The 25628-nt window shown below is 49.2% G+C and overlaps 1 protein-coding gene across 3 annotated transcripts in view; it reads right to left on the reverse strand.

The window, feature by feature from the left end:
• Nucleotides 1-25628, reverse strand: part of GEMIN5 (gem nuclear organelle associated protein 5) — a 123625-nt gene continuing 97997 nt past the window's right edge. For all 3 annotated transcript variants that reach the window (XM_030213343.1, XM_030213344.1, XM_030213345.1), the window contains exons 26-29: nt 10104-10266; nt 8961-9549; nt 816-909; nt 1-534 (exon numbers count right to left, since the gene is read on the reverse strand). In XM_030213343.1, coding sequence (XP_030069203.1) covers nt 367-534; nt 816-909; nt 8961-9549; nt 10104-10266 — 1014 coding nt within the window. In that variant the 3' untranslated portion in view covers nt 1-366. The remainder of the gene's footprint in view (nt 535-815; nt 910-8960; nt 9550-10103; nt 10267-25628) is intronic.

The following is a 25628-nucleotide window of genomic DNA, read 5'->3' on the forward strand; positions in this document are numbered from 1 at the left end:
TTCAGTAAAGGCAAGTTTAATTTAGTTTAGGTCAGTGATTTATTTTTACATATTGAAACCAAGTAGAAGCATTGCTAAGGTCATTAGCTAAAATGCAGCTATTCATTCCTGTGATTCTTTTTAAACATTATAACAGAAAGCTAGCTAGATGCTGGGAATTTTTCAGAGCAACTATCACAGAATGCTTTGTGATGTATGAAGTGAAGCCTAATACAGTTAAAATACTACTGTAGTAGTATCTTCCTGAAATTAAAATATGTTCTCTGTAGAAAGAATCCAGCAAGGGATAATCAGAAACATAAATAAGAAAAGAAAATAGGGCACCTATAAAGGAAATGACAGATATTAGAATAATAATAAGGAAGATCATGTGTAGAATTTCTTACAAACATCATATGCTTTCTGGCCTATGCTATGTTTCTGCAGGACATTCAAGGCCTGTTGGTGTAAGTCCATAGCGAGGTCTGTGGGATACTGGGCTCCAATGTGAAGCAGTACAAGGCAACACTCCAGCACATCTGGGAAAGGGAAAATCTGAGGAAGAGACAAATATATGGCATGAATTGTACTCAAACTGTTTTAAAAGATGGGTGGGGGGTAGTTTTTAGGGAGATTACATCTTGAGATCTGTATATACAACTCTAAAAGCATGCATGTGGCCAGTTCTGAAAGATCAGCAGCAGATCCAGGTATAACAGAGTTTTATTCACTTTTAGCATCGAACACAAATGGAACTAAGTTTTCAGCTATTACATGTGTGGAGTTTAGTAGACCATGTTTATCATAAAGATGAACATTTTTATTATAAAACTTACCTTTATAAATTCTGGAAATTCTCCTAGTTTTTGGTTTGCCTCTGAAAGTCTTTTTGTCAACATGGGTAGAGAAATGGGCTTCAATTCTTTTTCCCTGTTAGTTGAATAAAGATGATTAGTTTGAAGGTTCATGAAAGAACATTGATGCTGTTGTTTCGCTTTGGCGATGTGGATTCAAATGCACACTGTTTGCATGCTCAAGGGAAAGTCAGGTATGTAAGTGTTTGAAAGTTATTCTCTGGAAATGGAGATTCTATTTAAAATACGGGGGGGGGGGGGGGGGGGGGGGGGGGCGGCAATTTTCCAATGGCATGGATATGCTTTAAGATGAAGCAGTTCTTTTGTAAGAATAAGCGTTTTGCATAGTGTTTGGACCCATTTTAGTAAAGAAAACATGATTGGAATGCATTAAATTCCGGCAATAGTTTACAAAGGCTGTACTTAACAGAGTATTCTGTAAAATATGGTAAGGACATGCAGCACGAGCACCCATTTTACATATATACTCGTTGAAAAAACAAATGAGCAGCACAAACTGAGCAGTTTTATGGAATGGCAATTTTACTTTCTCAATGTCACCTACTCATTTTATAAACCTATATGTATAAATGGTGCCAATTAAGAACAGATGCTGCAGTTCATGTTATAGGTAGAAATAATAAGGGATTGAGGAGAATTACTTTATCATCAGCAGCAGACGAATCCATTAATTGATGGGTTGTATCCACCTACCAGCAGGTAGAGAGAGAGAACACTGAAAAGACACAGTGATCCTGGACGACTAGCTCCTTCTGCCTTCACTATATCTCTATCTCCCAGCAGGTGTGGACGTCACTTGATCAGCTCCTGGATTTCTGCCTGGGGTGGCTCCTGTGCTTTGCCAGTAGAGCGGGGGTGTTGTGTCTGGTGGTGTCCACTTTGAAGGCATACTTGGTTTTGTTCCCTGTCCCTGCCTTCCCCCCTCCTCACGGAGTCCCTCGTTTGGTGTCTGCCTCCAACTTTCCTCACAGTGTAAAAAAAAAAAGGGGGGGGGGGCGGGGATGTGCTTATTCAGCGTTGCTGTTTCTGAGGCTTTCTCCAGAGATTCTGGTTCAGTGGAGCTTGACTGGAGCTCGTTGACTCAGTCTTCTGAGGTGACAGTGGTGCCCAGCTCCTCTGGGGAGGTTCCCGCAGAAAGCGTTCTGTGCGGGGTAAGTTTTGGTGCTAGGCCGCCATTTTATTTATATATTTCTGTCCAGTCTGGTGATGGCTGCTGAAGCAGTTAAGCGCTGCTCCTCCCGCTGTGGTAAACGCAGGTCAGCAGCGGGGCTTTGCAGTATGTGCTCCTTAGATGCTCGTGCTAGTACGGGCATGGTGAGCGGTGATTCTTCCCACTCGATGGAACTGGCAGCGGGCGCCATTTTGGAAGCGCCACGTGGCTCGACCCTCGCTGTTGTGGAGGCGTCTGAGTGCGGGATGCCTCGTTCTGAGGCTGCTAGAGGTGCTCCTTCCCCTGCTTCTCCTAATTCGGGGGCGGAGGGCCAGGGTGAGTTTTTCTTCCCTGAATTTGTGCTGCTGATGCATAAGGCCTTTATGTTAAAAAGAGCTCTACTGGAGGTGTCCGACACTACAAAGCAGACTGGATTCCCTCCAGGTTTTGATAGCCCTGTGTTGGCTGCACAGTTTACTTCTTCCCTCGCGCACTGGACTGACGCTAAGCATAGACAGGTAAATTCCCCATGAGAGGGTGGCGCCTCGTCCTTTTCCCCCCTGTGGTCAGGTTCTGGGGAGTCTGAGGGGTCTGGCAGGCCCTCATGGGTGGATGATCCAGATGAGGGTGCCTGTTTGCCACAGGACTTGGATGATCCTAAAGCGGTACAGATTTTCCACTGCGACGAGCTGCCAGCTCTCATTTCTGATGGCTTGCAGGCCCTTTCTATTGAAGATGTGGCCGAGGGCGATGCCTCCTCTGTTAATCCTAGGATGGCTAGTACTAAGAAGCCTTCGCGGGCTTTTCCTGTGCATGACTCCATCCAAGAGCTTAGTTCTGCTCAATGGTCTGACCCCGATGGGCCTTTGAAGGTAGCCAGGGCTATGGGTCAGCTTTACCCTCTGAGTGAGGATCACTTGACTGTTTTTGGGATGCCTAAAGTGGATGCGTTGGTCATGGCTGTGACTAAAAACACTCTCCTGGTGGAGGGAGGGGTCGCTTTGAAAGATATGCAGGACCAGGGCCGCCGAGAGACTGGGCCGGGCCCGGGCCAAGGCCGCCCCCCTCCCCCACTGACCTTAAGTGCCTCACCTTTGAAGGTGCAGCAAGCAGCGGCAGACCACGCCTTCCTTTCCTTCCGTGTCCCGCCCTCGTGGGTTATGTCAGGCGAGGGCGGGACACGGAAGGAAGAAGTGGTCTGCTGCTGCTTGCTGCGCTTTCGAAGGTGAGGCACTTAAGTTCAATGCCAGGGACAGACGGCGGGGCCCCCCCCCCCCCCGGAGGCCCAGGCCGGGGGAATTTTGTCCCCCCTGTCCCCCCCCTCGCGGCGGCCCTGTGCAGCACTGGCGGCTACAATCCGCGCTGAAGCTGTCCTTTGAAACCTCAGGCCTTTCCTTAAGGGCGGCTATTTGCAGTTCCTATGCAGCTCAGGCCTGTCTTTCCTAGTTACAGCAGGCGGGTTCCCTCTCTGAGGTTGGCCCATGTATGGAGTCTGCCCTGTCCTTTTTGGCTGATGCCCTTTATGATCTGGTCAGAGCTTTGGCTAAGCAGATGTCTGTGGCGGTTTCTGCCCGCCGTCTTTGGCTGCGGCACTGGGCGGCTGACATGGCCTCTAAGCAAAGGCTGATAAGGTTACCCTTTCGGGGTCTTCTGTTATTTGGAAAGGAATTGGAGAAGATTGTTAAAGACCTAGGGGACTAAGTCCCAACGGTTACCTGAGGATAGGCCGAGGCCTTATTCCGAAAGTCCTGTTTTTCCCTCCTCTTCCAGGCCACGTTTCCACGAAGCTTGCAGGTATCGCCCGGGGCGCTCTGCTGGGGTTTCTCAATGTGCCAGTTTTCAGCAGAAGAACTCCTTTCGCTCAGACAAACGTTCCGCAGTGGCCGGCCAACGGCCAGGAGTTCAGGGGCGTCCTCCACAATTACAGGACGCTGGTCCACTCGTCGATTCCTACAGTAGGGGGTCATCTTTCCCTCTTCCTCGAGGAGTGGACCAAGATTTCTTCGGATCAGTAGGTCCTGGACCTGATCAGAAAAGGCTACCGATTGGAATTCGGTGCCCCGGTGAGAGATGCTTTTATGGAGTCCCGATGCGGCACTGCCATCAAACGGCTGGCGGTAGAGGAAACCTTGCAAGTCTTGCTGCAGCTCGGAGCGGTGATTCCGGTGCTTCCCGCTGAACGCGGCTGCAGTCGCTACTCTGTGGTCCCTCAAAGGCGGGTCTTTCAGACTGATCCTCGACTTACGAAGAGTCAACAAGGTCCTAAGAGTGCGACACTGTCGCATGGAAACCCTGCACTCCGTCATTGCGGTGGTACAGCTAGGAGAGTTTCTCCCATCCCTCAAGGAAACTTACTTGCACATTCCTATTTGGCCTCCGCATCAGCGGTTTCTCCGGTTTACAGTTTTGGGACAACATTTCCAGTTTCGGGCCTTGCCTTTCGGCCTAGCAACAGCTCCCCGTACCTTTTCCAAGGTGATGGTAGCTGCCTTTCTCAGGCGAGAGGGTATCAGAGTTCACCCGTATCTCAACGACTGGCTCATCAGGGCGGATTCGGCAGACAAGAGCCGACTCTCCACGACCAGAGTTATAACGGTTCTTCAGACTCTGGGCTGGGTAATTAATTTGCCCAAAAGTCGCCTGACCCCCTCTGTCTCTTGAGTATTTGGGAGTCCGGTTTGACACAGCCTCAGGGTTCGTCTTTCTCTCCGACCATAGGCAATGCAAGCTTCAGAATCAGGTCCATCTGCTCCTGCGGATGCCTCACCCTCAAGCTTGGGACTTTGTTCAGCTCCTGGGGGTCGATGACGGTCACCTTGGAGGTGGTTCCCTGGGTGAGAGCTCACAGGAGGCCGCTGCAGATTGCTCTGCTTCAGCAATGGTCGCCACTATCCCAGGAATATCAACGCAGACTAACGTGGCTTCCTGCGGCCCGGCACAGTATGGCTTGGTGGCTCTCTGACAGGATGCTGCGACAGGGAATGCCGCTCGTGCTTCCTTCTGATAATGGATGCCAGCCTTTTGGGCTGGGGAGCTCATTGCCAGGGAAGCTATGCTCAGGGTCAGTGGACACCCGTGGAAGTGGGGTGGTCCATCAGTTGCTTGGAACTGAGATCGATATTCCAGGCTCTTCTGGCCTTCCACAAGACTCTGACGGGGCTTCCTGTCAGAGTTCTATCAGACAACACAACAGCGGTGGCATACATCAATCAGGGCGGCACTCAGTGTAGGGCCCTGGCCGCGGAGGCTGCTCATATTTTCCACTGGGCTGAGCTCCACTTGCATCTGCTGTCCACAGCTTACATAGCAGGTCAGAGCAACGTGCAAGCCGATTTCCTCAGCAGACATCAAATCGACCCGGTGGAATGGAAACTGGTAGAAGTTGTTTTTCTTCAGATTTGTGCCAAATGGGGGACTCCCGGATTGGATCTAATGGCGTCAAGTGCAAACGCCAAAGTCCCTCGCTTTTTTCAGCAGAAGGAGAGATCCTCGCTCGGCGGAGTTGGATGCACTGGCTCAACCCTGGCCCTCGGGCCTTCTGTATGTGTTCCTTCCTTGGCCCTTGATAGGGCGAGCCTGCGGATTTGTCTGCACCGAGGATTGGTGATTCTCATCACACTGGATTGGCCAAGGCGTTCGTGGTACGCGGATCTACGTCGGATGCTGGTGGAGGCTCCACTTCCTTTGCCTCTGGTGCCGAACCTGTTGGTTCAGGGTCCGGTGACTATGGCGGATCCCTGCCGATTTGGTCTTATGGCCTGGCTCTTGAGAGGGCGCAATTGAGAGACGAGCTATTCTAACAAGGTTATCTCCACTCTCTTGCAGGCCCGTAAGCGATCTACCTCCGCAGCTTATGCTCTGATCTGGCACAAGTTTGAGGCATGGTGTGTTTCAAAAATGGTCAAACCAACGCAGGCTACAGTCGCGCAGGTACTGGACGTTTTGCAGGACAGCTTACAAAAAGGCCTGGCTTACAATTCCCTTCGGGTTCAAGTGGCATGCTTCCGAGGGAAAGTCTCTGGCTTGTCCCTTGTTGCTCATCCGGACTTTGTCTGATTTCTTAGAGGGGCGCTTCGGCTCAGTCCTCCCGTGTCCGGCCTGGAACCTGGGGCTGGTGTTCAAAGCTCTTCAGCGTTCGCCTTTCGAGCCGCTTAGGTGAGCTTCTGAGAAGGATGTGACTCTCAACACAGTCTTTTTGGTGGCCATGACATCGGCTAGATGCGTATCTGAGCTTCAGGCACTTTCCTGTCGGGACCCTTTTCTACAGTTCTCAGAGTCCGGGGTAACGGTATGTACAGTGCCTTCCTTCCTGCCTAAGGTGGTTTCAGCGTTTCACCTGAACCAGCCCATTTTTCGACCTTACTTTTCTAGGGAGGACTTTCTGGCTTCCTTTGCGCAATTGCGTCTTTTGGATGTCCGCAGGGCTCTGTTGCAGTATCTACAGCTGTCAAATGACTTCAGGGCTTCTGATCATCTTTTTGTATTGTTGACAGGTCCTCAACGCAGGTGTAAGGCGTCTAAGGCCACTATAGCCTGTTGGCTCAGGGAAGTCATTTTTTCTGCGAATCTGCTTTCAGGGCGGGCACCCCCTGAAGCATTTAAAGCGCATTCCACGAGAGCAATTTCCTCCTCGTGGGCTGAAACAGGTGTCCTTTCTCTTCAAGAGATCTGTCATGCAGCTACTTGGGCTTCTCAGCTCTTGTTTGTACGGCATTACAGGCTGGATGTGACAGCGAAGCAGGACGCGTATTTTGGAGCGCAGGTACTGGCTCACGGAGTTGCCGGTTCCCACCCTACGTAGGGAGTGCTTTTGTACTGTTATGACTGGAAATGTGTGAGCCCTTGTGCCCCGACTGAGCACAGTGAAGATGGAGAGATGCCGTGCTCGGTCAGGCAGCCAGACAACCCCTAGCTTCACCTGGGAAGCGACCACCTTTCACCGAGAGTTGAGCCCTCAGCTGCAGGTGGCCACCAGGACTTCTGGAACCGGCGGGGTTTGCACAGCCGCTGACCAGGATGGTAGGAATACAGACACAGTCCAGCACCAGAACTCCGAATAGGCAAGACTAGTCAAAAAGCAGTCCAGGGTCAAGGCAGGCAGCAAACAAGCGAAATCCAAGAACTAGCCAAGGTCCGGTACACAGGAAATCAGGAACAGGAGATAGCCGGCGAACAGCACTCCGACAGCAACTCCTCAGAACAATTGAGGCCGAAGTAAAGAAGGCCTGGAGGCAGTGCTTTAAATAGTGAAGCAATCAGAGCAAACCAAACTCAGGTGCATCCAACATGGCAGCCCACATAGGAGATCCTCCCACGACCAGATATGGAGTTCCTTCCTGTTCTCGTTTAGCCAAGATGGCTGCTGCTCTTGCTCCAAGCCAGATGAAGGCTGCCGGGTTAGGAAACAGAAACCGACCCATCCTGGAGAAGTAGCAGAGCATAACATGTACATCCCATCAGTTAACGGATTCATCTGCTGCTGATAAGGAAGGGAAAATTAGGTTCTTACCTTGGTAATTTTCTTTCCTTTAATCACAGCAGATGAATCCGTGATCCCTCCCTGCCTGGTTTTTTTGTTCAGATCTTTCATGCAGATATTGTATCTCATTGGGAGGAGTTGAAGACCAGTTCTCAGAGTTTCTACATGCTGTTCTATTGCAGGAAGTTGAGGTTGTCCCTCCTTTGTTTGGTTATTGCTCCGGTTCTGGGGCGTTTGTTCACTGTGAGGAAAGTTTACGTTGTTTTACCTTTCTTATTCACTCTGCTTTGGAAGTTTCATATACTGAAGGCAGAAGGAGCTAGCCGTCCAGGGTCACTGTGTCTTTTCAGTGTTCTCTATCTCTACCTGCTGGTAGGCGGATGTAACCCATCAGTTAATGGAATCATCTGCTATGATTAAAGGAAAGAAAATTACCAAGGTAAGAACCTAATTTTCCCTTCCATAATCCTTATGTAAAACCTTAGACAAAATGAGTAACTGAATTTGAATTGCCCAGTGGGGACATTTTTTTCATAAATGCGAGATAAACATGGGGGTAAAGACACTGCTTGGGATTAGTAGCACAGAATCTTGCTATTGTGTGGGGTTCTGTCGGGCATTTGTGATCTAAACTGGCCAATGTTGGAAGCAGGATACTGGGCTAGACAGACCATCACTGACCCAGTATGACTAGTTTTCTGTTCTAAAAGGGGTAGATTGTTGGGGCCCTCCAAGCTACACGCAAAACATATCCTTGCCAACTGTTCCTGAAATCTCTTCTCCATATGAAGCTCCATCGGTAAATAGAAGCTTTCTGAAATCTTATGTTTTTACTTAAACCATTTTGCTATATCCCTCATGAGGATGTGAAGGATTTGTACCAAATTTGTTTGGTGGTAAATGTCAGCTGTTGTGTATGATTAGCTAATTATAAAATTAATAAATTTACAATACACACCAGTGCATAGGTGGAAGTCTAGGTAGTCTTGTGCTATTAACTCTATTACCATGATTTACCAGTGAAAACTAGGGTAAAATGAAGAAAGGGCTAGTAACTTACTGCTTAATGATATTTTAACAAGTTTTGAGCTTTTTTTTTTTTTTGTAACTATATTAAGCAGTAGCTGTGTATGAGAAAGATATGACTTGAGTGTTTAGCTAGGGGTTATTGCTGTAGCCTGAGGACCAGGGTTTGATTCCCACTGCAGCCTGCTGTGACTCTGAGCAAGTCACTTAACACTCTAGTGCCCCAGATACAAAATAAGTACTTGTATATAATAGGTAAACCTAAACCGCTTTGATTGTAACCACAGAAAGGTGGTATATCAAATCCTATCCTCTCTCCCTTCTTTGTACTGACCCAGCACAGAAACAGCTGCTGGTAGAAGCTGAGGTGCATTGGATTCCAATACAATAAACACAAAGATGAGAAATGTGCATACACTGGCCACATTTCCTGTGCATCTTTTATACTTACCCCTGGTTTTGTGCACCTGCAGGAGATGATGTTTCTGTTGCCACCTCAGAGTTCAGATTCTGCTCATTTTGAGCAGTATTCTCTCTTGTGGTTGTATGCATGAGACTTTTTTGATGCTCCTGGATCATGTCTGCCAGTTTTTTTTGGATTTCTTTTATATCATTCTGCACACTCTGGAAAACTGCATGGTCCTCAGAAAGCAGCACTTTACAATCATTTAGTAGCGACTGCCTTTTAGAATGTAGACTTGAGCTTGTTGCTGTACAGGGGAGACTGTCTTCAAGTTTTTCTACAGTTCTATCTGATGTACCTGCTTCCGTATGTCTACCATCCTCTGAGGCAGCTGCGAGGTCACCTTTTTTTCCTCCAGCCTCGTCTGCACTGCTTTCAACCAAAGGACTGTGATGTAATTCTAAGCTCTCTTGCTCAGTCAAAGAAAGCATTGAATCCACTAGCACCTGTGGCTCTTCAGGGCAATCCCACCATAAATTGTAAAGCTGTACATAGGAAACAAAAGCCTGTAGGCTTTTGTACGCAGCAGTGCTGGCTGCATTTGTTCTATCCACATGGTCACGGAGATAACTGCAACCTAATAAGAAAAGCAAAAGTTATGAGACTGAATGCTTCTAGCTCCATGTGATAATAGCTCAGATCTGAAAATAAAATTAGTCAATGGCTAGAATCAGTTTTCTTCTAGAGAAGGTGTTGGTAGATAAGGCCTACCCTTCTACCCCACGTACATTCCTAATCTATGTGCCATCTTCTCCCTGTGCCACTAAAGTCCCTTTTTGTTTACTCTCTCCCCACCCCCCAAATTCTGCCATCGCTACTGCAATTACTCCCTATAAGAAATTTCTCACATTCTTTTTGAGCCTTTTTTTTCCCTTTAGTTTGATACGATGTTCCCTTGTGCTTTTTATTCTGTGTTCTTCCTTAAGGAATATCTATAATTCTACTAAAGTGGTTGCTGCATAACGTCACTGTAAAACTGAAAGCTCTGGGGGCGAGGGTTGTGTACATAAGATTGCAGGTACAAGTTTCACTGCAATAAACAAACTACCTGAATGTAACAGAGTGGGGGAAAAAAAAGGATAGCTTTTTGCTACTGAAAGTTTTTTCTAACAAGCTCATGTTCATCCTTACCGTCTGGGAGAAGGCGGCTGCAGATTTCTTGCATCAGAGTGAAGTGCCCAGCGTCATAAGCACGAGTCACTGCTCTGAGCAGGGCCCTCACAGCTTCATCCCAGGAAGCGAGCTGGGAGCTGAGTAGTGCCAGGGTCACATCATAAGATATATGGAAAAGCAGCTGTGGGAATGGAAGAAATCAGATTTTACCATTATCACAGCATGATTGTGAATCAATCCTTGTGAGGGTAGCATCCAGTCAAATCTTATAAATAATCCATAGGGTGAAAAGCAGCAATACCAAAAAGGTGGAACTTGCAAGAAATGAGCAGGTCATGCCTGAAAAACACACAGCATTCCCTTTCTATAATAGTATTGACTACAACCAACAATGACATTTTATAGAGGACTTGTTGTAGTCATTTCATTCTGACTTTACCTTGTCACAAACCTACTGGCTATCAGAGTTCTGATACAGCTCATTCTCATGAAGGTTGTGGCATCACAGGTACACAAAGACAAAGCATCCTTTATTTAAACTTGAAATTTCTCGGGCTTACTAAAAGACATATAAAATCATTTATAAGAGATGAAATAGATTGCATAAACTAAGAATGTACTTGCTCCTCTACAGCAACCTTTGATGACTGAACTATGTAACTAGATACTAGAACACGTCACATCTAGTCTCATGCTCTGCAGTTCAGGCCGGGGGTGTCAACTGCAATCCTGGAGGGCCAAATTATCAGGATATCCTTAATGAATATATATTCTAAATCTTTACTGAGTTCCCTGATTTCAATCTGATTACAAATATTTATGTACTTACTATCATTCTTATCAATATATATAATATCAAACTGCTTTATTAGACATATACTTTAGAAAAATTAAATTTTATACCTTAATAACATTTCTCTAAAACTCTCTGGTCCTAACCTCACCTCATTCATTCAATCCTCACACTCCTTCCTACCAACTACGTTGTACTCGGTTGTCTCTCTTAATACTCTTGCCTCAATAGCTCTTAAAACTCCAATTACATCATCAGTTATCTGATCATATTTTAACATATCAACTCATAAGCACATCTTTACAGTTCTGTTCTTCCCCTTAAATGTGCTAGTGTAATAGTCCTCGAATGCCTTCGATAACAAAAGTTCAATGGCAAAGGTTCTATAGTTCCATTTATCTGTTATTGTGATTGACTATACACCACCACCATAGTTCCTCAATTCTCATTTGTTAGAAGACACTAGCACATTTAAGGGGAAGAACAGAACTGTAAAGGTGTGCTTATGAGTTGATATGTTAAAACATGATCAGATAACTGATGATGATGTAATTGCAGTTTTAAGAGCTATTGAGGCAAGAGTATTAAGAGATACAACTAAGTACAACGTAGTTGGCAAGAAGGAGTGTGAGTATTGAATGAATGAGGTGAGATTTGGACCAGAGAGTTTTACAGAAATGTTACTAAGGTATAAAATTTAATTTTTCTAAAGTATATGTCTAATAAAGCAGTTTGATATTATATATATTGATGAGTGATTACTTCAGTAAGTACATAATTAATATATATGAGATGTATTTGCATACAATGGAGGCAGTGTATGCAAATATGTCATGAATATTCAGAAAATCTGATTAGATTGCAGCATTCCAAGATTGTAAATACCCCTGTGAAAGGATAAAAGTTCTGTATCAATTTCACTAATAAAAAGAAAAGTAACATTAGAATATTTATTCATTTTTTCATCCATCATACAACCATAATAAGTATTCTCCGAGGACAAGCAGGCTGCTTGTTCTCACTGATGGGTGACGTCCACGGCAGCCCCTCCAATTGGAAACTTCACTAGCAAAAGCCTTTGCTAGTCCATGCGCGGCCGTCTTCCCGCCCGAACCGGCTCGTGTTCGTCAGTCTTCTTTTGTCCGCGCTCGGTACGGTCGTGTTTTTGCTGTGTCGGGCCCCGCAAAGTCGACCTCGCGCGTTCGTCGTGTTGTTAAAAAAAAAACAAAAAAAAACCCCATTGTGTGTGGAAAAAGACTCTGTGGTCTTTTTTCCCTCCGCTATTTTCAGCTTTTTCGCCCCGGTAAGTTTTCTTTCGTTGTCGGGGTAGGCCGCTTTTAGGCCTCGGGTCGAAGTTTTCTTCCCCTTGTTTTTTCGGTGCCTTTTCCGCCATTTCGACTTTTGATCTCGCCGGCGTGATTTTTCCGCCCATGACATCGAAGTCTCCCAGCGGCTTCAAGAAGTGCACCCAGTGCGCCTGGCTCATCTCGCTCACTGACAGGCACGCGTCGTGTCTTCAGTGTCTGGGGGCTGGGCACCGCCTGTAGTCTGTGTTCCCTTTTGCAAAAGCGGACTCAGGTAGCGAGATTGGCCCAGTGGAACGTTTTGTTCTCGGGCTCTTCGTCGGCATCGGCACCGGGTGTATCGAGTGCATCGATGTCTTCAGCGTCCAGAGTTTCATCCTCGGCCGCCAGTGCATCGAGGCATCGACCCTCTGCATCGGTGCCGAGACATCGGACAGCTGCATCGACGGTGGTACCGGGACCTCGTCTGCTGATGTCGTCGGACGGTGGTGCTTCGTCTGGAGTGCAGGTGAGGGCTGTCCATTCCCCTGCTGGTGGCGGTGAGCCTTCGGGTGGGTCTCCCCCTACCCTGAGGGCTCCTGTGGTACAGCCCCCCCGAGACCGACCTCCTTCGGCCTTGGCCCCGAGGAAGCAACGACTGGATTCTACGTCCTCCTCATCGGTGCAGGGAAGCTCCGGTGACATGCTTCGTTCCAAGAAGTCGAAGAAGCATCGTCATCGGTCCCCTTCCTGTGTCGGCACCGAGAGCTCTGGGTCGCCGAGGGAGTTGGCACCCAGCAGGCATCGGCACCGAGAGGACCGCTCACCCTCTCTTCAGGAGGTGTCGATGCGCTCCACTCTGGACAGCCCGGAACAGCCTCCACGCCCGGAACAGGTTCTGACGTCGACGCCTGCATCGACCTCCATGCCTTTCTCTGCAGCCGCTCTGAACGAGAGCCTCCGGGCCGTTCTCCCAGAGATTCTGGGAGAGCTGTTGCGCCCTAACCCTCCGGTACCGGCGGTGCTTGTGCCACCGGTACCGTCGAGCGTGGCGCCGGCTGGCCCATCGCCCGAGGTGAGGTCTCCGGCGTCGGTACTGCGTGCGGTACCGGCTGCCGCCGCCTCCCAGGAAGGCTCACCGACTACGTCGGCGGAGGGAGCTTCGCCGATGCGGGCGAGGGAGTCTACCTCTCGACGCCCCCATCATGGACGTGGCTCCACAGAGTCGAGTCGGGCGAGGTTGCAGACACAGGTCCGTGAACTTGTGTCTGACACCGAGGGTGAGGCCTCGTGGGAAGAGGAAGAAGACCCCAGATATTTCTCTGAAGGTCTTCCTTCCGATCCCACTCCCTCTCCTGAGAGACAGCTTTCTCCTCCTGAGAGCCTGTCTTTTGCTTCCTTTGTCCGGGAGATGTCTACGGCCATCCCCTTCCCGGTGGTTGTGGAGGACGAGCCCAGGGCTGAAATGTTTGAGCTCCTGGACTATCCTTCTCCACCTAAGGAAGCGTCCACTGTACCCATGCACCATGTCCTAAAAAAGACATTGCTGGCGAACTGGACCAAGCCTCTAACTAGTCCCCACATTCCCAAGATCGAGTCCCAGTACCGGATCCATGGGGACCCAGAGCTGATGCGCACTCAGTTGCCTCATGATTCTGGAGTTGTGGATCTGGCCCTAAAGAAGGCTAAGAGTTCTAGAGAGCATGCTTCGGCGCCCCCGGGCAAAGACTCTAGAACCTTAGACTTCTTTGGGAGGAAGGCCTACCATTCCTCTATGCTCGTGGCCAAGATTCAGTCCTACCAGCTCTACATGAGCATACACATGCGGAACAATGTGCGGCAGTTGGCGGGCTTGGTTGATGCGCTCCCCCCTGAGCAAGCCAAGCCATTTCAGGAGGTGGTCAGGCAGCTGAAGGTGTGCAGAAAATTCCTGGCCAGAGGGGTGTATGACACCTTTGATGTTGCGTCCAGGGCCGCTGCTCAAGGTGTGGTGATGCGCAGGCTCTCATGGCTGCGTGCCTCCGACCTGGAGAATAGAATCCAGCAGCGGATTGCGGACTCGCCTTGCCGTGCGGATAATATTTTTGGAGAGAAAGTCGAACAGGTGGTAGAGCAGCTGCACCAGCGGGACACCGCATTCGACAAGTTCTCCCACCGGCAGCCTTCAGCCTCTACCTCTACAGGTAGAAGATTTTTCGGGGGAAGGAAGACTGTTCCCTACTCTTCTGGCAAGCGTAGGTACAATCCTCCTTCTCGACAGCCTGCGGCCCAGGCTAAGCCCCAGCGCGCTCGCTCTCGTCAGCAGCGTGCGCCTCAGCAAGGCCCCTCGGCTCCCCAGCAAAAGCAAGGGACGAGCTTTTGACTGGCTCCAGCAGAGCATAGCCGACATCCAAGTGTCAGTGCCGGGCGACCTGCCAGTCGGAGGGAGGTTGAAAGCTTTTCACCAAAGGTGGCCTCTCATAACCTCCGATCAGTGGGTTCTCCAAATAGTCCGGCAAGGATACACCCTCAATTTGGCCTCAAAACCTCCAAATTGTCCACCGGGAGCTCAGTCTTACAGCTTCCAGCACAAACAGGTACTTGCAGAGGAACTCTCCGCCCTTCTCAGCGCCAATGCGGTCGAGCCCGTGCCATCCGGGCAAGAAGGGCTGGGATTCTATTCCAGGTACTTCCTTGTGGAAAAGAAAACAGGGGGGATGCGTCCCATCCTAGACCTAAGGGCCCTGAACAAGTATCTGGTCAAAGAAAAGTTCAGGATGCTTTCCCTGGGCACCCTTCTCCCCATGATTCAGGAAAACGATTGGCTATGCTCTCTGGACTTGAAGGACGCCTACACACACATCCCGATACTGCCAGCTCACAGACAGTATCTGCGATTTCAGTTGGGCACACGTCACTTCCAGTACTGTGTGCTACCCTTTGGGCTCGCCTCTGCGCCCAGGGTATTCACAAAGTGCTTGGCTGTAGTAGCAGCGGCACTTCGCAGGCTGGGGGTGCACGTATTCCCATATCTCGACGATTGGCTGGTGAAGAACACATCCGAGGCAGGAGCCCTGCAGTCCATGCAGATGACTATTCGCCTCCTGGAGCTACTGGGGTTTGTGATAAATTATCCAAAGTCCCATCTTCTCCCAGTGCAGAAAATCGAATTCATAGGAGCTCTGCTGGATTCTCGGACGGCTCGTGCCTATCTCCCAGAGACGAGAGCCAACAACTTGTTGTCCCTCATCTCGCGGGTGCGAGCGTCCCAGCAGATCACAGCTCGGCAGATGTTCAGATTGCTGGGCCACATGGCCTCCACAGTTCATGTGACTCCCATGGCCCGCCTTCACATGAGATCTGCTCAATGGACCCTAGCTTCCCAGTGGTTTCAGGCTGCTGGGGATCTAGAAGACGTGATCCACCTGTCCACGAGTTTTCTCAAATCCCTGTATTGGTGGACGATTTGGTCCAATCTGACTCTGGGACGTCCTTTCCAAATTCCTCAGCCACAAAAAGTGCTGACCACGGATGCGTCCCTCCTGGGATGGGGAGCTCATGTCGATGGGCTTCACACCCAAGGAAGCTGGTCCCTCCAGGAACGCGATCTGCAGATCAATCTTCTGGAGTTACGAGCGATCTGGAACGCTCTGAAGGCTTTCAGAGATCGGCTGTCCCACCAAATTATCCAAATTCAGACAGACAACCAGGTTGCCATGTACTACGTCAACAAGCAGGGGGGCACCGGATCTCGCCCCCTGTGTCAGGAAGCCGTCAGCATGTGGCTCTGGGCTCGCCGTCACGGCATGGTGCTCCAAGCCACATATCTGGCAGGCGTAAACAACAGTCTGGCCGACAGGTTGAGCAGGATTATGCAACCTCACGAGTGGTCGCTCAATTCCCGTGTAGTGCGACAGATCTTCCAGGTGTGGGGCACCCCCTTGGTAGATCTCTTTGCACCTCAAGCCAACCACAAAGTCCCTCAGTTCTGTTCCAGGCTTCAGGCCCACGGCAGACTGGCATCGGATGCCTTCCTCCTGGACTGGGGGGAGGGTCTGCTGTATGCTTATCCTCCCATACCTCTGGTGGGGAAGACTTTGTTGAAACTCAAGCAAGACCGAGGCACCATGATTCTGATTGCTCCTTTTGGCCGCGTCAGATCTGGTTCCCTCTTCTTCTGGAGTTGTCCTCCGAAGAACCGTGGAGATTGGAGTGTTTTCCGACCCTCATCACGCAGGACGAAGGGGCGCTTCTGCATCCCAACCTCCGGTCCCTGGCTCTCACGGCCTGGATGTTGAGAGCGTAGACTTTGCCTCTTTGGGTCTGTCAGAGGGTGTCTCCCGTATCTTGCTTGCTTCCAGGAAAGATTCCACTAAGAGGAGTTACTTCTTTCTGTGGAGGAGGTTTGCCGTCTGGTGTGACAGCAAGGCCCTAGATCCTCGCTCTTGTCCTACACAGACCCTGCTTGAATACCTTCTGCACTTGTCCGAGTCTGGTCTCAAGACCAACTCTGTAAGGGTTCACCTTAGTGCAATCAGTGCATACCATTACCGTGTGGAAGGTAAGCCGATCTCAGGACAGCCTTTAGTTGTTCGCTTCATGAGAGGTTTGCTTTTGTCAAAGCCCCCTGTCAAGCCTCCTACAGTGTCATGGGATCTCAATGTCGTTCTCACCCAGCTGATGAAACCTCCTTTTGAGCCACTGAATTCCTGCCATCTGAAGTACTTGACCTGGAAGGTCATTTTCTTGGTGGCAGTTACTTCAGCTCGTAGAGTCAGTGAGCTTCAGGCCCTGGTAGCCCAGGCCCCTTACACCAAATTTCATCATAACAGAGTAGTCCTCCGCACTCACCCTAAGTTCTTGCCAAAGGTTATGTCGGAGTTCCATCTGAACCAGTCAATTGTCTTGCCAACATTCTTTCCCCTTCCTCATTCCTGCCCTGCTGAACGTCAGCTGCACACATTGGACTGCAAGAGAGCATTGGCCTTCTACTTGGAGTGGACACAGCCCATCAGACAGTCCGCCCAATTGTTTGTTTCTTTTGATCCCAATAGGAGGGGAGTGGCTGTGGGGAAACGCACCATATCCAATTGGCTAGCAGATTGCATTTCCTTCACTTACGCCCAGGCTGGGCTGGCTCTTGAGGGTCATGTCACGGCTCATAATGTTAGAGCCATGGCAGCGTCGGTAGCCCACTTGAAGTCAGCCACCATTGAAGAAATTTGCAAAGCTGTGACGTGGTCATCTGTCCACACATTCACATCTCATTACTGCCTGCAGCAGGATACCCGACGCGACAGTCGGTTCGGGCAGTCAGTTCTTCAGAACCTGTTTGGGCTTTAGGATCCAACTCCACCCCCCGAGGGCCCTGTTTGTTCTGTTCCAGGCTGCACTCTCAGTTAGTTGGTAAATTTTTTAGGTCAATCTCAGTTATGTCCTCGCCGTTGCGAGGCCCAGTTGACCATGGTTGTTGTTTTGAGTGAGCCTGGGGGCTAGGGATACCCCATCAGTGAGAACAAGCAGCCTGCTTGTCCTCGGAGAAAGCGAATGCTACATACCTGTAGAAGGTATTCTCCGAGGACAGCAGGCTGATTGTTCTCACAAACCCGCCCGCCTCCCCTTTGGAGTTGTGTCTTCCCTTGTCTTTGTCTTGCTACACACGGGACTGACGAACACGAGCCGGTTCGGGCGGGAAGACGGCCGCGCATGCGCGGTGCGCATGGACGCGCGAGGACTAGCAAAGGCTTTTGCTAGTGAAGTTTCCGATTGGAGGGTCTGCCGTGGACGTCACCCATCAGTGAGAACAATCAGCCTGCTGTCCTCGGAGAATACCTTCTACAGGTATGTAGCATTCGCTGTACAGAAGATCAGCATTAACACATGCTACATTGGTCCTTGAAGGCTACAAACTGGTCTGTTTTCAGGATATACCTAAGGAATATTCATCACCATATTAACTATTTTTCAGATTGATATTTGCAATTTAATAAAGAACAAACTTACTAAAATCATTAAGTCAACAATAACACAGATACACACACTCTCTCCTACACCCCACATTCATCCGAACCTTGTACCAGATCTTACTAATACATCATATACCTTACTACCACAGTGACCCCGCCCAGCACTTCTTTTTACAAGTAACAGTTGTTTTAACACATTCATTTAAATCATTTACAGCGTCCTTTACTCGTAAACCACACCGTACTGTACCAACTTCTTAAACAGCTGTCTTGTTAAGCACTTTGTCCTGACAGCATCCTTATCTGATCAACCACGCTGTACTTGATACTAACTTCTTAAGGAGCAATCCTAGTAAGCGCTGTGTTGATTTATTCATATTGTCCATTAATCAATCATTAAACTCCTATTGTTTCCAGAATGTCCTCCTCCACTCCACTGTTGATTGTGTTTTAGAAACCCAACCCCTGATGACATTCAAGTAGCAAAACACAGGCTGTGTAGGGTGCGGGGTACTGTGTGTGATAGAGGGAGCTGTTGTAAAGACCAGCCTTGAGGATCCAGATGCAGCAGTGGAAACTACCAATGACAGTGAAGTTCGTTGGTTGTGGAAAGTGAATATTTATTTTTTATTTGTTACATTTGTATCCCACATTCTCCCACCTATTTGTAGGCTCAATGTGGCTTACATAGTACTGGAGAGGCCTTTGCAGGCTCCGGTGTGAACAAATACAGGGTGATGTTGTGGAATACTGGAGTGGAGGAGGACATTCTGGAAACAATAGGAGTTTAATGATTGATTAATGGACAATATGAATAAACACAGCGCTTATTAGGATTGCTCCTTAAGAAGTTAGTATCAAGTACAGCGTGGTTGATCAGATAAGGACGCTGTCAGGACAATCTGTACAATATGGATAATTAGAGTGCTTAACAAGACAGTTGTTTAAGAAGTTGGCACAGTACGGCGTGGTTGACAAGTAAAGGACGCTGTAAATGATTTAAATGAATGTGTTAAAACAACTGTCACTTGTAAAAAGAAAGTGCTGGGTGGGGTCACTGTGGTAGTAAGGTATATGATGTATTAGTAAGATCTAGCACAAGGCTTGGATGAATGTGGGGTGTGAGAGAGAGTGTATCTGTTATTGTTGACTTAATGATTTTAGTAAGTTTGATATTTGCAATTTAATAAAGAACAATCTAAAAAATAGTTAATATGGTGGTGAATATATAATACATAGAGAGTATACTTTCCAAAACAACCGTTGTTCATTTACTATTAAATCTTTATTCAAATATTGCATATAAATACATCTCCTTATTATCCATTTTCTTATCATAAAATCTACATAACAACCAAACACGCTTCATCATACTTCATTCACACACTCTCACTAACCAACACACATAAAGGTGAAATTAGGTCTTACCTGCTAATTTTCTTTCCTCTAGACCCTCCAGACCAGTCAAGATGCTTGGGTTATGCACGCCTACCAGCAGAGGGAGACTAAGAACACTAAAGCTTAAACCAGTATAAGCTAGCAGCCAACCCCCAAGCAGCCAGTAAATCCTTAACAAAGCAGAAAACAAATGAAACCAATAAACAATTACAACCCCTAAAGGTCAAAGAACCCTGTACTCAGAAACAAAAAACATGAAACACGTGCTTCAACTGACTGAATGCCACAGCGCTACGGTCCCTCTCTGAAATGCAGAGGAAATATATGTATAGCAAGACTTGAAATTTAGATACCTTTCAGCCATAGCAACATAGACCATAAGAACACCAGAACTCTGCCAATCATACTCACCACAAAGAAACATGTACACAGCGGGAGGGTTCTTGACCGGTCTGGAGGGTCTAGAGGAAAGAAAATTAGCAGCTAAGACCTAATTTCACCGTCCTCAGCGACCCTCCAGACTGGTCAAGACGCTTGGGAAGTACCAAAGCAGTACAACTCCTAAGGGCGGGAACCTTTCATCCCAGAAGTCAACACTGCCGCACCAAAACTGGCATCCTCCCTAGCCTGCACATCCAGTCTTTAATGTTTCACAAACGAATGCAACAAGGACCAGACCGCCACCCTGCAAATATCTTGAGGCGGAACCAGACCACTCTCCGCCCAGGAGGAAGCTACTCCCCTGGTCGAATGCGCCTTCAGTTGGTCAGGCACTCTACGTCCCTTGATCAAATATGCCGAGGAAACCGCCTCCTTCAACCATCTGGAAATAGTTGCCTTAGAAGCTGCAGCTCCCTTCTTTGGACCGCCGTACAACACAACCAACCTATCTGAAGACCGAAACTCCCGAGTCCTGGATAAATAAGCCCTCAAGACTCGCCGAACATCCAGCTTGGCTAAACTTATCTCCCAGCACTGGCAAAGAAATGTCCTGATTTACGTGGAAAGATGACACTACCTTGGGTAAAAACGATGGAACAGGCTTCAAAGAGACCTTTTCCTTCGAAAACGCCAGGAAAGGCGAGCGACAAGACAAAGCCTGCAACTCCGAAACTCGCCGCGCCGAAGTAATAGCCACCAGAAACACCGACTTCAAAGTAAGATCTTTACGAGTACTCGACCCCAAAGGCTCAAAGGGAGGCCCTACCAAGACTTCCAACACCAAGTTCAAATCCCACGGCAGTACAACCGGCCGCCGAGGACGAATCAGCTTTACAGCACGTAAAAACCGAACCACATCCGGGGAAGACGCCAAGGAGACTCCCCGTATCCTTCCCCGAAAACAGGACAGAGCCGCAATCTGCACCTTCAAAGAGGAAAGAGCAAGACCTCTGTCTACACCATCCTGTAAAAACTCTAACACCTCCGGAATGGAAGCGGTCCAAGGCGAACAAGAACGATCGTTACACCAACCATCAAAGATCACCACACCCTAACATAAGCAAAGGACGTGGAACGTTTACGGGACTGCAACATAGTATCAATCACCTTAGTTGAAAAACCTTTCTTCTTCAGCCTGTCCCTTTCAAGAGCCAGGCCGTAAGCGAGAACGGAGACGGGTCTGGCATCACGATCAGACCTTGCACCAACACCACCGACTCCGCCAGCACGAGCGGCCCGCCTATCGCCAGACGTACTAGATCGGCAAACCAAGGCCGACGAGGCCAATTTGGAGCCACAAGAATCACTGTCCCAGCGTACCGCTCTATTCTTTGAACTATCCGTCTTATCAAGGGCCAAGGAGGAAACACGTACAACAGCTGGTGAGGGGGCCACGCGAGCACCAGAGCATCGATCCCCTCGGACCTCAGTGCCGGCTGAAAAACCTGGGTACTTGAGCATTGTCTGACGAGGCCATGAGACCTATCAACAGCAGACCCCACTCCTTCACTAGGCGACGGAACAATGGACAATGTAGCGACCACTCTCCTGGATCCAACGTGTGCCTGCTCAGAAAATCCGCACTGACGTTGTCTACTCCGGCTACATGACTTGCCGAGAGACTCTGAAGATGAAGTTCTGCCCAACGCATTAACTCCGCCGTCTCCTCTGACACCTCTCGACTCTTGGTACCCCCCCTGATGATTTACTTACGCCACTGCCGTGGCATTGTCGGACAGTACTCGAACTGCCTTCGAGAAGATACTGAAGGGACTGCAGTGCCAACCTTATCACCCGAGTTTCCAACCGATTTATGGACCACAAGGCCTCCTCCTCCGACCCTGAGCTACCTCTCCGAGACAATGCGCCCCCCCAACCTGCTAGACTAGCATCCGTCGTTAGCACCGTCCACTCCGGAGGATCCAAGGGCATGCCTTTTTCCAGATTCGGCGTGTGAAGCTACCATCGCAGGCTGAGACGAACCGGATCCGGCAAGCGCAGTCTTTTCTCCAAGCTCTGAGTCTGAGGAGACCACCGCTCCAACAGTGCCGCCTGCAGCCGCCTCATGTGAGCCCTGGCCCAGGGCACTACCTCTATCGATGCCGCCATGAGTCCCAAAATCTGAAGGTAAGAGTGAGCAGACGGGAACCGTTTGGCACAAAACTGGCAAATCAATAACTGCATCTTGGCAATTCGAACTGCCGGTAAAAACACCCGGCCCTTTGCCGTATCGAAGCGAACCCCCAGATGTTCCAGGGACTGAGTCTGTACTAGGTGACTCTTGACCAAGTTCACCACCCAGCCAAGCGACTCCAAGAAAGCTACCACCTTCGCCGTCGCATCCACCCTGTCCTGAAGGGACTTGGCGCGAATGATCCAATCGTCGAGATACGGGTGTACCAACACTCCTTGTTTCCTCAAAGCTGCCACCACGACCACCATAACCTTGGAAAAGGTACGAGGCGCCGTAGCCAGACCGAACAGCAGCGCACAGAATTGAAAATGCTGTCCCAGAACCGCTAAACGGAGAAACCGATGATGCGCCGCCCGAATGGGAATATGAAGATCTGTCAGATCCAAAGATGTGAGAAACTACCCCTTCTGCACCGCTACTATGACCGAGCGCAACGTTTCCATGCGAAAGGAGGGAACTTTCAAAGCCTCGTTGACCCTTTTGAGATCTAGAATAGGCCGACAGGAACCTTCCTTTTTGGGGACCACAAAATAAATCAAATAACAACCTGTCCCCCTTTCTGAAACCGGCACGGGAGCGACCACCCCCTATCAGCCGACAAAGCGTCTGCCGAATCGCCCTGGCCTTGACCTGAGAGCGGCACAGAGAGGCAAGGAAAAAATCTGGAAGGAAAGTCTCAAATTCCAGCGTGTACCCGTCTCGCACCACTTAGAGTACCCACTGATCTGACATGATATGGGTCCACCTCTGATAGAATGGACTCAAACGAGCCCCTACCCTTACCAGAGGCTGGACCCGCACACCTTCATTGTGAAGCACGCCCGGAGGACAGACCTCCCCCCGGTGCGTCTCGGCCTCCTCGCTGACCTCCGCGAAAGGGCTGAGTACGCTGAAAAAAATCGACCTCTAGGCGCAATACTGAACCTACCCGGCCTATAACGCCAAGTATCTTTGAAACGCACACGCCCTGCCATACCTCGACCCCCTGCTTTGGGGCGCAACTCCGTCAAACGCGGCACTTTGGTCTCTCCAAGGCTACGAACCAACTTATCCAACTCTTCTCCAAACAGCAAGGTCCCCTTGAAGGGGAGAGAACATAACTTGGACTTACGACACCGCAACCGCCGTCCAACCACGAAACCAAAGAGCCCGACGAGCTCCAACCGCCAATGCCATATTCTTAGTAGAAGTTCTCAGCAGATCATAACTAGAATCTGTCAAAAAGGAAGAGCCCATCTCTAACTTGGCTAGCTCCTGCACCAAGGAAGCTCTATCTAAGGCCGGGCCATCCAAACGTCTTTCAGCCCAACGGAAACACGCCCTGGCTACTAGGCCCCCGCACAGAGCAGCCTGAAGTGACAATGCCGAGAGATCAAAATTGCGCCGAATGAAAGACTCTAATCTCCTATCCTGCGGATCTCTGAGAGCAGCTCTCCCCATAAACCGGAATAGCCGTAGCCTTGGTAACCGCGGTCACTACCTCATCCACTGTCAGCGACTTAAAGGAGTCCTTATCCCCTTGCGGAATAGGGTACAGTCTTGCCATAGCTCTGCTCACCCTACAAGGAGAATCTGGGGAGGACCACTCCTGGAAGATCATATTCATGGGAAAAGTAAGCGCTGCCCGCCGAATTCCCTTAACTAAGGGGTCAAGCTGCTTAGTGTCCGCTACCACCGGCTCAGGCGAATCAAACCTAAGCGTGGACACTACCTGCTCAATCAGCTCAGGAAGCTCATCCCTAGGGAAAATGCGCATCACCGAGGGGTCTTCACCTGGCAAAGGCCCCTCCTCCTCAGAAACCTTGTCCCCTAGGAAATCATCCCCCAGCAGACTACCCTCGTCGTCTGAGGGAGGCAAGGAAAACAAATCTGGCTCTTCAGACCAATCTAAACGTTGTCGCTTAGCAACCAGAGGCCCTGCTCCCTTCAGTGGCTCTAACCGATTAGGGCCGGACTGCCAGGCCTGAAACATGGCCCAAATAAAATCCGGAGGAAACCCCATGGCCCCCGCACCTTCAGGAGGCCTGGAAGCACTCTGCCCCGGACCTTCCAACAGTGGGCGAGCAGCCACCCCCGTGGCGCCCGAATCCAAGATGGCGGCGGTTTCCGCCAAAATCGGAACCGCCGCTACGGGCCCAGAGGACAAGTCAGAGCCGGGCAAACCTTTACCGCTACCTGAACCCTCCGCAGGCTGTTTAGGCTCCCCACAGAACCTGCATTGAGCTCCTGGCGCGTCTATCCCCCTTCGCGCACAAGTACGGCAGCGCAACGGCTTTCCCGCCGACATCGCGAATTTAAAGCGGTACACCCTAACGTCCCAGCTCTCTCAAAGTTGCTCAAAATCCCCAGACCTCTCTGTCAGCTTCCCAAACAACACAGTCAAACACTGTTTCTTTTTCTTTTTTTTATACACACTCACAACAAAAGCCCAGTTGCTAAGAGCTGACAGGGGCTAAGCACTCAAGGTTCCTGCCATAGCAGGAACCGAGGCAACAGGCAGAAAGTTCAGAAAGAGGATTTCAAAGGTACAAACTGCCGAAGTTATGGCTCTCAAGGTTCCTGTCACAACAGGAGCCGAGGCACATGGCTGCCTAACCAAAGGCCAGCCGGGGAATAAGCCACACACCGGCTAAATTCCACAGAGAAAAGTGAATCCCACTGGACCCGCTTTTCTTGAAGCACTCAACCAAAATTAATTCTAAGTACAGGGTATTAGTTAAGAAAATCTAATCCTACCAGACCAGACTGACTGCTCAGGCTGCATGTCTACCCTCTGCTGGAGACTGAGATTTACTGGCCGCTTGGGGGTTGGCTGCTAGCTTATACTGGTTTAAGTTTTAGTGTTCTCAGTCTCCCTCTGCTGGTAGGCGTGCATAACCAAATCGTCTTGACCGGTCTGGAGGGTCGCTGAGGAAAACATACTTTTATATTATTATTGCACAATCGATAATATTATCCACAGAAAACATCAAGGATGGCTATAGTCATAAACCCAAACTGTAACCATACTGTAGAATGATCTGCTCATTGGCTACATATATTTTATCATCAAAGCTCTTTCAATTAATGTTCATCAAAATGCATTAATGTTCATCATCATGCATTTTAACCAGCAGTTTTCTCACTCTAGTATAAGTTCCATCTTCAAACAAACAGTCACAGTAACTTCACTTAGCTCTGTCCCCGATGTTTTCATTTAGAATCCTTAAATATCCTTCAAAGAGACAGGCTTCACTTCGCTCTGTCCCCGATGTTTTCATTTAGAATCCTTAAATAACCTTCAAAGAGACAGGCTTCACTTCATCTATTGCTCTCCGTAAGTCATACCTCCGTTGCATATAGCGAATGCTACATACCTGTAGAAGGTATTCTCCGAGGACAGCAGGCTGATTGTTCTCACTGATGGGTGATGTCCACGGCAGCCCCTCCAATCGGAACACTTTCTAGCAAAGTCCTTTGCTAGTCCTCGCACGCCGATGCGCACCGCGC

The sequence above is a fragment of the Microcaecilia unicolor genome, chromosome 8 (assembly GCF_901765095.1).
Source record: "Microcaecilia unicolor chromosome 8, aMicUni1.1, whole genome shotgun sequence".
Taxonomy (NCBI): domain Eukaryota; kingdom Metazoa; phylum Chordata; class Amphibia; order Gymnophiona; family Siphonopidae; genus Microcaecilia; species Microcaecilia unicolor.